The sequence below is a fragment of the Ursus maritimus genome, unplaced genomic scaffold (genome assembly GCF_017311325.1).
Source record: "Ursus maritimus isolate PB19 unplaced genomic scaffold, ASM1731132v1 scaffold_17, whole genome shotgun sequence".
NCBI lineage: Eukaryota > Metazoa > Chordata > Mammalia > Carnivora > Ursidae > Ursus > Ursus maritimus.
In genome coordinates this window covers 8,832,409-8,849,957 of record NW_024424119.1, presented here as the reverse complement: position 1 = coordinate 8,849,957, position 17,549 = coordinate 8,832,409, and the positions used below count along the sequence as shown (strand labels likewise).

General features: G+C 37.6%; 1 protein-coding gene across 2 annotated transcripts in view; it reads left to right on the top strand.

Annotated features, from left to right (window-relative positions):
* Window positions 1-17,549, top strand: part of TTC39B (tetratricopeptide repeat domain 39B) — a 116,795-nt gene that overhangs the window by 67,247 nt on the left and 31,999 nt on the right. Inside the window, exons 3-8 of one of the 2 annotated variants that reach the window (XM_040631450.1) lie at window positions 74-169; window positions 3,947-4,057; window positions 6,414-6,545; window positions 7,560-7,636; window positions 11,061-11,128; window positions 14,003-14,067. In XM_040631450.1, coding sequence (XP_040487384.1) covers window positions 74-169; window positions 3,947-4,057; window positions 6,414-6,545; window positions 7,560-7,636; window positions 11,061-11,128; window positions 14,003-14,067 — 549 coding nt within the window. The remainder of the gene's footprint in view (window positions 1-73; window positions 170-3,946; window positions 4,058-6,413; window positions 6,546-7,559; window positions 7,637-11,060; window positions 11,129-14,002; window positions 14,068-17,549) is intronic. The other variant, XM_008689832.2, reaches the window with a different exon arrangement.

Here is a 17,549-nt window from a genome sequence, read left to right as displayed (position 1 = left end):
TGTGGACTGTTCCTGTAAGACAAAGAAAGAAAAACCTCATTCTGTTTTGTTTTGTTTTTTTTTTTATTAATAGGTTTTCTCGCACAGATATGGCAACAAGCAGCCGTCCCTTTGCATCATTTGATACAAAACTGGCCTCTGGACGGTTTGGATCGTCTAATGTGAGCAGGTCTGGAAGAGGGTGCAGGTGTTTTCGGGACAACAGGGGAGAGCAGTACAGCCCTTTGGTGCATTGTAATGTTGATGTTAGAACAGGGTTTCGTATTTTACTGACTGGTGAAATAGGCAGGTGTAGTGTCCATTTTATAAATAAGGGAAGGAGAGACAGAGCTGCTAAGGGACTTGTGAATGGGTGGCGCTGTTACATAAAAAGAAACAAAACTAAATTCAACATTTGGTGCACAACTCTCTTTTGAGCCTTTTTTATCTTAAAAATTTTTAAATCATTAATTTCATTTATACAATATTATAACCACATTGTCAAGCATTGGAGAAAATGGAAGAAAGGAGAAACATCCACCATAAATATGACCTTTTAAACTGTGTTCATTCTTGTCTTTTTCCTGGGCATACGCTTCTGTTTGATACGGATGCAGCCATCGGGTTTTCATTGAATGTTGTAGTATGATTATTTTTCTACTTACATTCTTCTTGTAATGTTGGCTTAAAGAGCATTTTAAGAAATGTTGATTGTAGAAAATTCAGGCAATATAGAAAAGCACAAAGGGGAAATAGAAATGTGTATTATCACTGTAACTTTTTTTGTGTTTGTGTGTGTTTATCCTTTCTTTTTCTCTTCATATATAGAGCAAGTGTTTTTTTTTTTGTTTTTGTTTTTTTTGCTAAAAAAATTTCATTTTTTTTTTTTACTAAAAAAATTTCATTCCATATGTGTCTGCTTATGGATCACATTCAACATACTATTTAGTAACCTGCTTTTTATAAGTTAATGTATCATGACATTTTTCCTTTCCATTAATATTTTTGTTAATATCACAATTGCTAACTAATATTACTTTCCTGCCCATTCTAGAATTAATGTAATGAGTTGTTTCTTTTTGAACATGTATGTTGTTCCTTTATCAGAGATTAAAGGCAACTCTGTGAAAGCTATGTTTTAGTACCATGAGAAAGGGCTTTTTATCTATCCTTATAGGTTTATCAAACTTTAAGTTGTACAGCAGATCTTTAGGATTTGAGATTTTGCGTTTGCAATTTCAGCTACTTGTGTGTGTGTTCATAACACTCATGGATTTGGCAGTTCGCCTTAGGACTCAGCTCTCACAGTAGGACGAAGGGGTGCAATAATTTGAGGGTTGATGAATGGAGATGAAGTTGAAAATAACTCCAAGGATCTTAAGGCATTTATTTTTCACATTAGGATTTCATTCCATATGTCTCTGCTTATGGAAATCTGAGATTTCTTTAGAAATATGAGTCTCTCCCTCAGGGTTAACCTCTGACTCATCTGATAGTTTCCTAAGGAACTACTTGCATCAACATTTATGGATCTTTTTTGATTTATGGTGGGCTTCCATCCCAGATGAGCCCGTCATAAATAAAAAATGCATTTTAATACACCTAACCTATCGAACATCATAGCTTAGCCTCGCCTACCTTAAATGTGCCCAGAACACTTAACATTAGCCTGCAGTTGGGCAAAATCATCAGAACCCATTTCTGGTAGAAGAGTAACTGAAGTGGGATTTTGTTTTCATGTTTGAAGGAATGAATTTGGAGAGGTTGGTGACATGGAAGTGTGACTTTAAGTTCTTTTAAATGAATCATCGTACTGCGCGTTTACTTACTGAAATATTTTCCTATTAGAAGTTGTTACACATGTGCGCCTGGGTGGCTTAGTCGATTAAACATCTGACTTTTGATCTTAGCTCAGGTCTTGATCTCAGGGTCCTGAGTTCAAGCCCTGTGTCGGGCTCCATGCTGGGCATGAAGCCTACTTAAAAAAAAAAAAACAAAACAAAACAAGTTACACAAAACATTTTGGAGAAGGCTCTAATTTTATCTCATTTTTAATTATTTATTTATCTGTCTGTTTATTTTGGTGGCGGGGAAGGGCAGAGGCAGAGGGAGAGAGAGAATCTTAAGCAGCCTCCATGCCCAACACAGGGATCTATCTCACAACTCTGAGATCATGACTGGAGCCAAAATTGAGTTAGGCAGCCTGAGGGCCCTAATTTTAAAGAGCAAAATTTCTATCAATCATAAATAACAGATAATTTTTAATGAAGGGTAAAATCATAATGATTATACAGATGTAAAAATAATCATGGTAAAGATTTTACTTAATTCATTAATCGGTAAGGGAACTAGGCAGATGTTACAATTGATTCAAAGGAGAAATTGAAACAGCACATAAAAGAATGTTGAAATTACTGTCCAAAGTCAGCAAAACTAGCTTCTTGTACAGTGAAGGAGAAGAGGTAATTGAACGTCTACTAGTCAGGATAGAATTTACATGTCTATAGACAATTATTTTGCATTGCCATCAGTTACAATTTACAGAGTTGCAATTCAACACTAAAAAAACAAACCAGTTAAAAAATGGGTGGAGGACCTGAATAGACATTTTTCCAAAAAGACATACAGATGGCCAGCAGACACATGAAAAGATGCTCAATGTCACTACTCATTGGAGAAATGCAAATCAAAACCACAGTGAGATATCAATTATACCTGTCAGAATGCCTAAAAAAAAAAAAAAAAGACAAGACATAGCAAATGTGGGCCAGGATGTGGAGAAAAGGGAACGCTCGTGCATTATTGGTAGGAATGTAAACTGGTGCAGCCACTGTGGAAAACAGCATGGAGGTTCCTCAAAAAAGTAAACATAGAAATCCCATATGATCCATTTTCACTACTGGATATTTACCCAAAGAAAATGAAAACACTAATTCAAAAAGATGTATGCACCCTATGTTTATTCACATTATTTACAATAGCCAAGATATGGAAGATACGGGCACCCAAGTGTCCATCCATAGATAAATAGATAAAGAAGGTGTGGTGTATATGTACAATGGAATATTATTCAGCCGTAAAAAAGATGAGATCTTGCCATTTGCAACAGCAAAGCTGGACCTAGAGGGTATAATGTCAGACTGAGAAAGACAAATACTGTGTGATTTCACTCATGTGTGGAATCTAAACGACAAATCAAATGGATAAACAAATGAAATGCAGAATCAGAACTATAAATACAGAAAACAAACTGATGGTTGCTAGAGGGAAGGGGGGTGGGTGGATGGGCAAAATGGATGAAGGAGAGTGGGACATACAGGCTTCTACTTAGGGAATAAATAAGTCATGGGAATAAAAGGCACAGCATAGGGAATATAGTCCTTGATATCAGAATAGCATTGTATGGTGACAGTTGGTAGCTACATTTGTGGTGAGAACAATATAACTATAGAGAAGTTGAATCGCTGTGTTGTACACCTGAAACTAATGTAACATTGTGTGCCCACTATACTCTAATTAAAAAAGAAAACACAGTTTACAGAGTTGCAAGGCAGTTCCCTAGAATCAAAAAGCAATTTGAAGGGGTCTCTTCTGCAGTCTAGACAATAATGCATAGTTTTCCACTGAGGCACATTTTTTTCTTCTATGTAATCAAACTAAAACACAATAACTTCCCCTCTCCTATGAGTAAAGGTAGTTCCATCCATGCTTGTGGTCTTTATGCCTACTATGAGCCTTGTTTGTCAATTTCTTCCATTCTCACAATAGCTTCATGAAGTAGGTGGTGGTGGTGGTGTTCCCATTTTACAGATGATCAAGTCAGGCTTCAGAAGGTTAAATAGCTACTAAGTGGTAGAGTTCGAATTGGAACCTTTCTGTCTCCAAAGTGTACATGCATACACACATGTGACAACGTGCTAATAGTAAAAGCGATAGAAATTCTGTGTGTTTTTTTCTTGGTCTTCAGGTCAACATCAAACAAGGTGGATCTCAAGTGTGGCCTAGAAGAATGTGCGGTGGCATTGAACTTATTTCTAAGTAACAAATTTACAGATGCCTTAGAATTGCTTCGACCGTGGTAATTAACTTTCTTTCAGATAAAATATATTTTTTTCAGATGTTTCTGATGATTCTTTCTTTGATCTCATGCTTGTTAGTTAATTTATCTGCATTGCCATCTGAATATTTCTAAGCTAATTTGGTTGAGACCCCTACTGTTGGTCAGTTTTAATATCCAGTTAAGAAATCTGTCTTTTCAAATTTAATCAGTAGAAAGTTTCTGATTCTTTCTCATATTTTAATTTCTATATGTGTTCAAATATTGTCATTGTTGTAGTTTTGTAGAGCTTCATTTTACTTTCTTCAGTGAAATGTTTTCATGGATATGCCTCTAAAGCTTAAATATGATTGAAAAAAGTTTCCTTTGAAATGGGATGGAAAGAACTAGAATATGCTAATCTTTAATGTTAAAAAGAAATTTAAGATAATTAAAAGTGTTACTGGGACTCCCTATTTATGTGATAAACAAGTTAAGCAATTTAATTTCAGTTAATAATGCCTGTTCATTTTTGAAATGTGGCAGCAACACCTGTGCTCAGCCCTGTTACTAGGTGTCACCCTGACCACAGTCCCCAACTCTCCAGTGCGCCTGGAGCTTGACAGGAATAATCTTACATTGTGCCTTCAAACATAGTCACTTGCTTGGATGAAGCTTAGACCTTACATAACAATTTTTAGGAGATTACTTGGGCACAAGAGTGGGAATCTCATTTCTTTGGTCAGTAGGGCAATGTGACCCTGATCACAGACTTTCAGTCTTACTACACTTGCGGTGGTGAGCATTGCATAATGTATAGAATTGTCGAATCACTATGTCGTACACCCGAAACTAATATACCATCGTATGTCAACTACACACTTCAATTAAAAAAATTACATTACCTCCTGAGAAGCTGCTGTGGTAATTCTATTTCAGAGGTTAGGAACAGATGATAAATAGATGGTACAGCCCACAGCTGAAGGAAATTGTCCAGTATTGTCTTCAACACTTGTCTGCCCTGCTTGTCTCCTGCCTTGTTTCCCTCTGTCCTTGCCAGTCCCTCAGACTTCTTTCTCTCTCCATTTTCTGTCTACTTCCCTGTCTTCCTCTCTGCCTGCCTCCCTTTTTCTTTTTGTCTCTCCTCTCTCAGCCTGCCTTCTTGTCTCCTTCGTTTTTTATTCACATAGGATGCCTTTTTTCTCTGTCTCAGACACCCAGCTGGTCATAACATGGAATAAAAAGACATGATTGAATATTTTATTTGGTCAAGTTTTATATTCTTTGATCTTTTTGCAAGTTTCATTGTTAAACATACATTTTTCCCACTTGAATCTCTGTTTTCCTCTTGGAGCTTTCAGTTTAAAACATGAGGCTTAAAACCACAATAAATGATTAACTTTGGGGTGCTCTTAACTGCTTGCGGTTTTTTGAACAGCCTGTGACCTCACTAGTCAGGACAAACTGCAAATTACCAAAGGATGTTTAGACTATTTCCATGAGGGAAAAGAATAATGTGGGCTTACATTTGTTTTGCATAGCCGTGGGCTGTTGTGCATTACATTTGAATTAAAAACAAAATCGTGCATTAATATTTTAAATCTTATAACAAATCAACCTAATGAGAAGTTTTGAGAAAGAGATAGTGAGGTTTTCACAGCCCTAACGTCTGGGGTGCCCATACATTAAGACTAATTAATGCCCTTAAGAATCCATGCAATTCTCAACTGATAATTTAGTAATTGGAGTTGTCAAGAACTTTAATCAGGAATTATAGATAATGGGATTAGATTAGATATGAGGTCTAAAATGTACTTTTGCCTGGGCCTGTTGTGGCCGACCTAATTTACTGCAGAAGTCTTGCTTTCCTTTGGCCTCTGGCTGGGAGTGGAGAGAAGCTGTTTTTTTGTTGTTGTTGTTGTTTTGTTTTGTTTTTTTAAAAAATGAGTCTTTATCTGAAAATATATCAGAATCTCTCTGTCACAAAATGCATTTCCAGTGGACTTTATTTTAATACTTGTATCAGAGCTAAAGATAGTACGCATATTGCCTGGTGTTCAACTGGGCAGAATTGGTTTGCTTTGAAAGGTTTTCAAGGAAAAGAGTCCACAGCCTGCCCCCTTGTGCTGAAACAGGGAAAAACAATTGTTGGCTTCTGCTTCAACCTGGAACATTCTGTGCTGCCTGTGTAGGTTTAATTTGGAAAGTCCTTGATATTTGAGTTTTTTAGGACATGCCTTTCACAGTCTATATTATTTCGGTGATTATGTGTGTAAAAGTTATCACTATAAAGTCACAATATGCTTTTACTAGGATTTCTCCTGGTTAGTATCAGACAAGACCTGCATGCTTTTTAAATTGAATCAGAAAGTATTAATTCCCTGTGTTCTGCCTCCAGGGCTAAGGAGAGTATGTACCATGCCTTGGGCTATAGTACCATTGTGGTGTTGCAGGCCGTCATGACCTTCGAGCAACAGGACATCCAAAACGGCATTTCCGCCATGAAGGACGCATTACAAACCTGCCAAAAGTATGAACTGAGTAATTAAATGCTTGAGATACAACTACAAACCTTTATGTCTGTGTGACAAAGTGAATGAGGTTTGCCTGATGGAGAGCTCTGTTTGAAGTTCGCCCCAATTGTAGTAAGGGACTTGTACTTCCAAGCCTCCTGGCCTCACGTAGTTCTATGTAACAGAGTTAAAATTTACTCTTAGGAATTATAGTAGATTCTTGTTTGGCCAAACACTTGGCATCTGTACCTCTACCTTCCCCCCCACTTTTCTTTTCTTTTCTTTTCTTTTCTTTTCTTTTCTTTTCTTTTTTCTTTTCTTTTCTTCTTTCCTTTTCCTTTTCCTATGTCTGTGGGGTCAGCAGCATGTATCTCTCAAGGGTCTTCCTGGGGTGGATGAATTCAGCTACTGCCTGCCAAGCCAGTATGTCCCTTTATGTGGGAGATACTGCCTATTCAGAAGGGAGAGCTTTATTTGTCTAAAAGGATATATTTGAGCACTTCTGGTTCGTGAAAATGAGACAAATTTTCAGTTTTATTTTAATCTTTGCTCTGTATGTATAGTAAGCCCCCAGCAACAGCTGTTAACTAGCATTGGTAAAGTTTAACATGAAACTGTATCCTCATGTGATTATGTTGCAACCCTATGAATGAAGAGAGTTTCCAAATACTGCAGTCTAAGTGATTCTTAATCCGCGGTGGCTCTTACCCCAGAAATACTGATTTCAGCCATACAGATCAGGGCAGTGCTTGGCAGGGTTAGCATTCATTGTTCTGCGTGGGTTTGTCCACTCACTTGTCCAGTAAGCATGGATTGAGTGCCCACAGGGTGCCAGCCCAGTACTGGGCGCTGGCTGTGCGTTGGTGGGAAGGGTGGTCTGTGCGCCACAGACTTAGGGTTTAGCATTTCTCCCTGGTAACTCTTTGGTGTGACTGTGACAAAAATGAATGTCAGAGGAAAATGAGCTTGGTCTGATTTATTGTCACTTTTTCTTTCTGTTTCCCATCTCCCCTTCTGCTTGCTCTCCACAGATACAGGAAAAAATGCACAGTGGTAGAATCTTTCTCAAGTCTTCTTTCTAGAGGATCCTTGGAACAGCTGACTGAAGGTAAGACTCATTTAAAGATTAAGTTTTTCGTCTTTGAAAAGTTAAAACATGGTCATACTCATAAAATTCAATACTTGCGTGTAGAATATAAAGGAAATGGAATACCTTTTGCTCTTTCCCATGATACTCACCCTGCAGAAGTAACCACTGGTTAATGCCCAGGATTCCCCACGTAGCAGAGTGGGGTTCAAAGCTGATCTGCCTTTCTGTAAGCCACAGTTCTTTCCACTGCACCCCACACTTTCTCTTGTAGGCTTGTAGAAAAGGGAACGAAATGTTCACATATGGATGAGGGAAATGTTGAATCATTCCTATGTTAGACATCTTGAAAGTAGATGGTGCTGCGTTCTTATCTTTTTATAATGTTTTTGTACATGGCACTTCAGAAAATCTGGAATAATTTACTTATTACTAATTATTAAAAAAGAAACTAAACAACGAGATGCTACTATACACCTATTAGAATGTCTATAATCTGAAACACCAACAACACCAAATGTTGGCAAAGATGTAGAGTAAAAGGAACTCTTATTCACGGCTGGTGGGAATGCAAAATTGTACAGCTACTTTGGGAGATAGTTTGGCAATTTCTTACAAAACTAAACATACTTTGACCATACAATCCAGCAGTCAGTCTCCTTAATATTTACCCAAAGGAGCTGAAAACTTATGTCTGCCTGTGGATGTTTATGGCAGCTTTATTTATAATGGCCAAAACTTGGAAGCAACCAAGATATCCTTCAATACGTGAATGGGTAAATAAACTGTGGTACATCCAGAAAAATGGAATATTATTTTGCACTAAAAGGAAATGAACTATCAAGCCATGAAAAGACACAGAGTGACCTTAAATGCATATTACTGAGTAGAAGATACCAATCTGAAAAGGGATCATGCTGTATCATTCCAAGCATATGACATTCTGGAAAGGGCAAAACTGTGGAGACAGTGACAAGATCAGTGGTTGTCCAGGGATGGGGTGTAGGGGTGAATGGGTGGAGCACAGAGGATTTTTAGGATAGTGAAAAAACTTTGTGAGATATCATAATGATGGATCCATGTCTTTATACATTTGTCCAAACCCATAGAATGTACATCACCAAGAAGGAATTGTAATGTAGACTATGAACGTTGGGTGATTATGATTTGTCAACAGAAGTTCATCAGTTCATCAGGGGAGGGTGGGGCAAGGGATACATGGGAAATTTCTGTACCTTCCCCTCAATTTTGCTGCACACCTAAAGCTGCTTTAAAAAATAAAACCTTAATTAGAAAATAATAAACATAAATTAGCTTTTGACTATAGCATATTCTGAAAAACAGGTTTATTTAGACTTTTACATCCAAAGGCATGCTTAGCTAACATTTTAGCATGGTGAAGCTATTTCCTTCAGTAGACTAAGGAATTTATAATTAAGAGATGTTCTGGTAAGATACCTATTCATAAATGCCAAACAGCTAATTTTGAGACCTGGGGAACTGCCCAATATAAATCAACCAGAGTGAAGGAATACGACTTTTATAAATTAAGTTGCATTTTATTCCTAATGAGTTTGGCTGTCACTGCAACCCAAACAGACTTTGTGTTCAAGGGAGCATGTCAAAACATTGTAGCTTTAGTATGTGATTTGTTTTTCCTCTTGGTAATTTTCATTTACATCCTTGAGTGGCTGGTTGTCTGCAGGACTCAGTATATTTAATTAAACTTTTCGTGGGTTTAACATGGAACACACCCATTCTTCTCTCGGGGCTGGCATGTTGCCCTGAATGGTTTTCAAATTTCCTTTAAAAACAGATATGTAAATGCAGTGCTTAGGATGTGAAAGGGATTTAACATGAAGGGTACTTACATATGGTATACAGAGTTCAAATTTTCTTGCCGTTTATCTCTGCCTTCTTGTTGCTTCTTTAGCTGCTCTGAGTTTTGTCCATCTATAACTTAACCCTGATGCAGTCAATCCTTCTGCTCAGACCTCTGCACGGACTCAGTGTTACCTGTTGAATCAAGCCCAGTCTCTGACACTGAAGGTTGTCCATCACTGAGCCCCGACTTACCTTTCCAGACTATTTTCACATTCCTCCCTTTACACACCTTGTGCTTCGTCACAGGAGCGCCACTGGTCTTCCCCGCACACACCCAAGCCAGCAATCTGTGTCACTGAGCAGACTTTCAAAGTGAGTTAATCCAAACTATTTCCACTTTGTTACAAATGTTCCTAGGAAGAGGAAATTCAGGTGGCTCTGTAAAAATTGAAGACTCCACTTTTTATTCCCCTGAACGCTGAGAAAATCCGGAGGCACACTTAGAGGTGAGGCGTTCCGAAGCACCGAGATCCTGCCTGGTGATGGCTGCCAGAACATGCACAGGCCCTAACTCCGCAAGGCTGGCCCCATCTGTAGGCAGGCGGTGGAAGGATCTTCACCCCTATTGCTTCTTTGTAATTTCAGCCTTCAGCACCTCATCTGATTCTTTAGCTGTGAAGTGAAGATGTTACTAGCTGAATTTTATAAATGAGGTGGCCAGCAGCAGAGAGAGATGGATACCCACAACATGGCAGAACTTTTCCTCCAATCCAGGCTGTTAAATACCCCAAGCTCGTTTACTTAAAAAAAAAAAAAAAATGCCAATTTGCATCCCATGGATAAATCAGGAATCTGCTGATTTTGTTTATGCAAAAATGCAAAGATTTCCCTCCCACCCCAGTCTCTGCAAGTGTAAGGTATTGTTTAGGAAGACAGGCCATGTGTTTTGGGGCATTCCATATGTCCCTGGGATATACATAGCTTTACAGAGTCCCTTTTGTCAGTGCCTTGTTCCTGTGCTAGATATCTCAGTGATCAAAATAGCCTGAAATTGTGCTAGTGCGAGCTCTTTTTATATCATGTCTTCTGTGTGTGAGGAGTCATGCCTTGGGCATGCTGGTCCATACTTGTTCACAGAACTCCAGAGAACTGTTGCTTTCCCTTTAAGTTAATAGTGTGTCTGATCATTGCCATGATTATCATACCTTCATATTTTAGAAGCTAGAATTCATAAATTTAAGATAGTTTTTTCAATCTCCATAACTCTGTTAAACTTACCTGTTACTGTTAAATTAAAAAATAATTTTTTTTAAGTGCTTTTAAATTTTGGTTTCCTCTTGTGAGCTGAGTTCGGGTCTCTGGCACCAAGCGCCTGACTCTTTGCAGTTATATTTGAGTGGAGCCAAAGATGACTTCCTTAAATCCTTTTACACATTCTAGGAAAAATCTTGCTGAGGACTGAGAACCAAGGTCATCATTCTGCTTTTATGGAAGGACCAAAGCAACCTCGATTTTTGTGTCTCTCTTGGGTTCATTGAGTTACGAGTCTTTCCTGAACATCTCAGAGCAATTACTGTGGACACAGGATTTTCCTTAATGTAATTTTATTTGTTTTTAATAGAGGAAATGCATGCCGAAATCTGTTATGCCGAGTGTCTCCTACAGAAAGCAGCACTCACGTTTGTGCAGGTAATAAATGTTTGGCTTCGAATCAGTAAGGCTGGGGAAGCCTGCCAGTACTACATAGAAAAAATGGGGCTCATTCTATGTCAGTGCTTCAGTTCTTTTGACTTAGACTTGTAATGGAAGATACTTGTCGTTCTGATAAACTTGGACTGAAAGATGACCCCAGGGAGCTTTGTTCCTACTCAAATGCACTTGGAGTCTGTTTTGAATTTCAGTCTATTGGGAACCACTGCCTTGTAAAGGAACTGTTTTGCAACTACTGCACCTAATTTCTGGATGCTTCTCTGCATGAGAAGTGTGGGATTATCCCTCTTTGCATTTGCTAATGGTAGAGGGCTACAGGCCCGGGGCAAGAGAGGCATCTTCATCCTTGCCCATTCCCTTCTTACACAGATGCAAAGCTCGGTGAATGCATGCTTTGAGTGCGAGGGTTTTCATATATACTTCAGATTTTATTTTTCCCCCTCTTTCTATTCTCATGCCCCTTTCTTGCTTTAATTTCTTCCTTTGGAAGAGCAGATTTAAAAAGTCACTAGACCAAACCATGAATACCTTTCTTTAAAGGACATTTTAATTTTACCTCCAGGAACTGTTAAAGCATCATGGCCCCATGGGTGGAGGTGATGGATACATTGGGAGTAGAGGTAGGGTCAAGATTGTAAGGGGGCAGAAATGCAATTGTAAAATTGAAAATTTTCCTCAATCACAATGTTTTACATTGTATTGAGAGTTGCTTTTCTTTTTTTTTTCCTGGAGATTGACTTTTTCGGTTGGATTTGGTTTAATAAAATTGAATCAATCTGGTCTATGACCCTGTTTCCTAAAACCCTACAAATTATGAAGTCTGGTTGAAAACCTCATTCTTACTGCCTCAGTAAGCATAATGCTAGTCACGGAGGCCCCCCAGTTTTTCTGATGTGTTTTCCAAATGGGGATTTGACGATTAAATCTGGGATTTGAAGGCTTATTTTAAATGTGGGGGACTTGTAATTAAACATCTGGGAGATATCCAAGATACCTCCCTCTTTCTCATGCCTCCATATCCAGTTTAATGCTCATGCTTCTTTTACCTTTTGAAGATTTAGCGGTGCCATCTCTTCCTCTTCCTTCTGTGAGTGTTCTAGTGGGGGTGTTCATCAGCTCTTTAGACGGCACAGCGACCTACTGACCCTCTGGCTCTCATTTCTCTTAACCTCCAGCTCATTGTCCACTGTGCAGCTGAGCACCCTCTCAGAGATGAGAATCTCACCTTGTCATTGCTGTGCTTTAGCAGTGAGTCGCTCTCATGGGCTATGGCAGTGGTTCCGGATCAGAATATCAGCAAGGCGGGGGAGGCTTTTTCAAACTAAACTGGTATCTTCTCCCAAATTCCCTCCTCCCCTCTTACCCATGGCCTCAGATGCTAGTGACAGGTGTGTTGCGTACCTGAGTGGCACGGTAGAGGTAGCTTTCTTACTCCTTAGTTTTGTCTTGCTGAAGCTTCTGTGGCGGTGCTGACTTACATAAGCACAGATGGCCAGGCACGCCAGGATCGTTAATGCTTCCTTGCCTTTCCTTCCGCTTGACTTTTCCCTTGGCTCGCAAGGTTCGCATCTGCTTTGCCTTCCTTCATTTGGCCACTTCCTAATCATTTTTTGTGCCTTAAGCCCTGATGCTTCCAGGAAGCTTCTGTGGGCCTCTCCATGCCACCCCCTCCCCTGCTGTGTGCTCTCATGACATCCTGTGCATATCTCCATCCGTGTGCATGACTCCAGTCCTTAGCACCTTGTATTGCTTTTGTCTGATGTTGCATTCAGATGCCTGGTGTAAAATAGGCACTCAGTAAATGTTTGGTGAATCACGAAATGAAAAATTATTATTTGAGGCAGATTTTAATGTGATTAGGAAATTGTTTCCAGGCCAGTCTTGGAATTTGTGTAATCATAAGTTTCCTTAAAATACGAAGATAAACATTTAAGTTGCATAGTGAATTTTGTATTTATTGATTCTTATAATAATTTAAATGTTAAGATTTAATAATTAATGACATTTGTAAGCTAAAGTAAATTTTCCTCTTGCTTTAGAAGGATGTTGAAGTGTACAGGAAATAAATACCAGAGTATTTCTCCATTATCAATAGACTAGAAAAATATTCTCCTTGGAAATGTGAAATACGGGTCTGTCTTCATTAGCACTGTTAGATTAACTTCTTTTAAGCAGTTTTCGATATAATTTATTAAGAGAGTCTCTTGGAATCCTAGAATGCTGACCCTCAAAATGATAATTCACTTAGGCTCTCTGCCTCAACTTTATGGTTGAAGACCATCAGGCAAAGAAAAGTGAAATGATTTTTTTCTCCAAAAAAACCCTGCATATTAGTGACAATCAGTTTAGAATCCAGATCAGTAATTTTTGTTCTAGAAATGTATACGAGTGAAATTTACGGTGTTAAATGTAGACTGAATGCTAAAGTACCCTGCAAAAGAAGAACCATCATCCCGTTTACTGGAGTGTGATGAACTGGAAAGTTTGTCCTTAGAGCATATCCTTAAATCACCCATTCTGGATTCTGTCAAACCCTTAAGAAAATTGCACATTAGATGATGTTTATCACAGTAGATTTGGACTAACATATTTGGCCACTGAGTGGTAAGGATTACTTCCTTAATTACTTGCTTGAAGTAATGCAAAGATTTTTAAAATGCGTTCTTCTTTTTGCCATCTAACTTGGAAGAAAAATTACAGAAGAGCATTTCAAATGTAAAGCAAGAAGAATGTTTTAATTTAAAAATTATGTCCTCAAAAGATAGTGTATTGTTCTAATCACACAAATATATAAAAGAACAGTGAAAGAATCTTTTGCTAAAGGATCTAATTATTTAACTGAATTGTTTTCAGGATGAAAATATGATCAACTTCATCAAAGGTGGACTCAAAATTAGGACAAGTTACCAAATATATAAGTAAGTTAAAAATTAAGATGTTGTTTTTAAATGATTCTTGTACTCCGTCCAATTCGTACTTCAGAATTCTCATGAAGTATGACTAGGTTTTATTTGGTGTTGGTAAAAAGGCACTTGATTTTTTGGCTTACTGTGTATGTGTTTAGTGGTATAGAACAACAGAATTTCAGTTTAAATGCAATCTTGAGAAAAATGGCTAAAAAAAAAAGCTACTGACATAATTTCTAATTACAGAGAAATCTTAGTTTCTCTCTCCTAAAATCGATTTCTATATTTAAAATTACGGGTATGTCTTCGGTCTAGACTCTAGAGCAGCACTGCCTGATAGAATTTTCTGCAGCGATTCAAATGCTCGGTTAAGGTAGCCCATAGTGTTGTCCGGATCTTCTATATCCTTATTGAGTTTTATCTAGTTGGTCTATCATTTGCTCACAGAGTTAAAAATCTCCAACTTTGATTCTGGGGTTACCCATTTCTCTCTTTAGTTCCATCAGTGTTTGCATTGTATATTTAGAGCCTCTGTTATTAAGTTTATGTATATATTTTATTTTTTTTATCTTCCTAATGAATTAACCTTTTTATCATTAAAAACTGTCTCTACATAACTCCTTATAATATTTCTTGTCTTGAAGTCTGTTTTGTCTGGTATTAATTTAACTACTCATACTTTTTTATAATTAGTGTTAAGTGTAATATGTCATATATTCTTGTACTTTAAACCTATCTTTGTTTTTATATTTAAATTGCAGTTCTTATACATGCTTATAGTTGGGTCTTGCTTTTTTATTCAGTATAACAAATGATTTGTTTGCACTTTCGGCTACTACTTTTCTTGTTCTCTTGCCTCATTTGGTTTTCTCACTTCTTTTTTGCCTTTTATTATGTTACTAAAATTTAAAAAATACATATATATTCCAGTGTAATCAATCACTCTATTGTTTTCTTAGTTGTAGCCCTCTTTGATTTTTTTAGAGGTCACTGTAGTGATTATAATATCCTTCTTATCACAGTCAACTTAGAGTTAATATTGTACTATTGCCCATAAAATACAAGAACTTTGTGAAAATATAGTTTCATTTACCACTTGTATTTTATGCTATTCTTGTGATAGTACACTTATATATATTATAAACCCCACAATGCAGTATCAGACTTTTTTCATAAAGATTTATTTATTTGAGAGAGAGCGAGAGAGTGCGCATGTGGTGTGCCCAAGTGTGGAGGGAGGGGCCGGGGGAGAGAATCTTCAAGCAGACTCCCCTCTGAGCACAGAGCCCGAGGTGGGGCTCAGTCTCATGACCCATGAGATCACGACCTGAGCCGAAACCAAGAGTCGGACACTTGACCAACTGAGCCACCCAGGAGCCCCAGCAGTAGGACTGTGGCTTTCTGTATCAGTTCTAGGCAGCCCATGTTGTGGGGTTTCAAGAGCACTTTCAGCTGACTATCTATGTAAATGCAAAGTCCGTGTGGGAGATACTCCCATCTTTCGAAGTTCAGCTCTTCTCCAGTTTCTAACTACTTTTTGTTTTCACTTTCCAGTGCCTGAAAATGCATTTTAAATATATATTTAAATTCCAAAGTTCATAACTGTTATCTGTGGGAGGGTTAATCTAATATAAGCTAGTATGTGTGTCATTATTAGAAGCAGAGCCCCATTAGTGAGAGCAGAACCAAGATTTAGTATTTTAAGAGACAATTTTACCCAAAGTAATTTCATAAAATTATATTCCATCCAAGAGCGTGGAGGTAGGGAGGAGTTTTGGGAAACTGACATATTGTTTTCAGTTTTCCTCTTGAAATACTTTTTTTTCCAAAGATTTTTTTGTTTGTTTTTTTGTTTTATTTGAAAGAGAGAGAGAGCATGTGCATGCCAAGCAGAGGGTGCAGGAGAGGGAGAAGCAGTCTCCTTGCTGAGCAAGGAGCCCGACGTGGGACTCGATCCCAGGACCCTGGGATCAGGACCAGAGCCAAAGGCAGACGCTTCACTGATTGAGCCACCCAGGTGCTGCTCTTGACTTTTTAGATGATATGTATGCCTTGGTGGCTTAGTTGGTTAAATGTCTGAGCCGAAACAATGAGTCAGATGCTTAACTGACCAAGCCACCCAGGCGCCTCTAATATTAAAATATTTGTAAAAGGGTACTAGCGAAAACATAGGAAAATATTTTTTATAGTCCTAAAGCACAAAAGCCTTTAAACTTTTATTTAAAAATTTTTTACCTTGAAATAACTTCAGAATTTTTACAAAGAATTTTTATATATTTTTCATCCAGAGTCACCAATGTTAACATCTTATAGAACCACAATATGATTATTAAAACCAAAAAACTAACATTGACGCAGTATTATCAACTACTCTACTGATTTTACTCTGATTTCTCTAATTGTCCCACCAAAAATATCCTTTTTCTGGTGCAGGATTGAATCCAGGATCGGGGATGTTGCATTTAGTTATTATGTCTCTTCAGTTTTTTTTAATCTGGAAGAGTCCCTCAGTTTTTCTTTATTTTTATGACCTTGACATTTTTGGAAGATACTGGGTAGTTATTTTGTAGTATGTCTCTCAGTGGGAACTAATCTGATGTTTCTTCATGATTACATCCAGATTTTGCATCTATGGCAAGAATAGCATACAAGTGATATCGTGCCTTTCGTAATCTATCGTATCAGTAGATACATGATGTCAATTTCAGAAGCCTTTTTGAGTATGACGTAAAATCAGGAACCATAAAAGACTGACTTGACCAAATAAACATTTCAGTTTTCATCAGGGCGAAATATACCATAATAAAAAATACAAAGGGAAATGTGATACAGATGATTCAGGGCAAAATGACAGTGTGAGGAGCTCATAAGTTGGTGGGAATCTAAATTGATAGAATTTTCCTGAGGGATGTTCCAACAATATGTATCAAAATTAAGAAAGTGTATCACCTTTGATCTCAGAAGTCCCTTTTCTGGGAATTTATCCTAAGGATAGTTGTGATAGATTAACTATAGTTAACAGTATTTAATGTAGGAAAAGTACTTCATGAATGTACAAGCACACTTTTAGCAGCATTGTTTATAATATGGAAAATTTGGGAACAATGTAAATATTTAACAATAGGAATTTGGTTAAATAAATTATTCCATAGCATAGAGTAATATGCATTTGTTAAAAAATAAGGTAGCTCTCATGCATTTTCATGGGAAATCATCAATATAACCTATAGAACAGTATATACTATTTGATCCCATTTGTGGTTTTTAAAGATTGCGTTCTTACTAAAGCATAAAACCACCTACAAGGTTATATACCAGGCTGTTAACAGTAACCACCTGTCTGCGGGATAGTCATGTCAGGGTCCTTACACTTTCTCCATGTTATTTGAAAATTTTGTAACAATCATCTATTAACAGAAAATAGAACATTTATATTTTGATTAAAAAAGGAAAGAATTCTGAAAATCATTTCTACCTTCTGCCATCCTATTGAT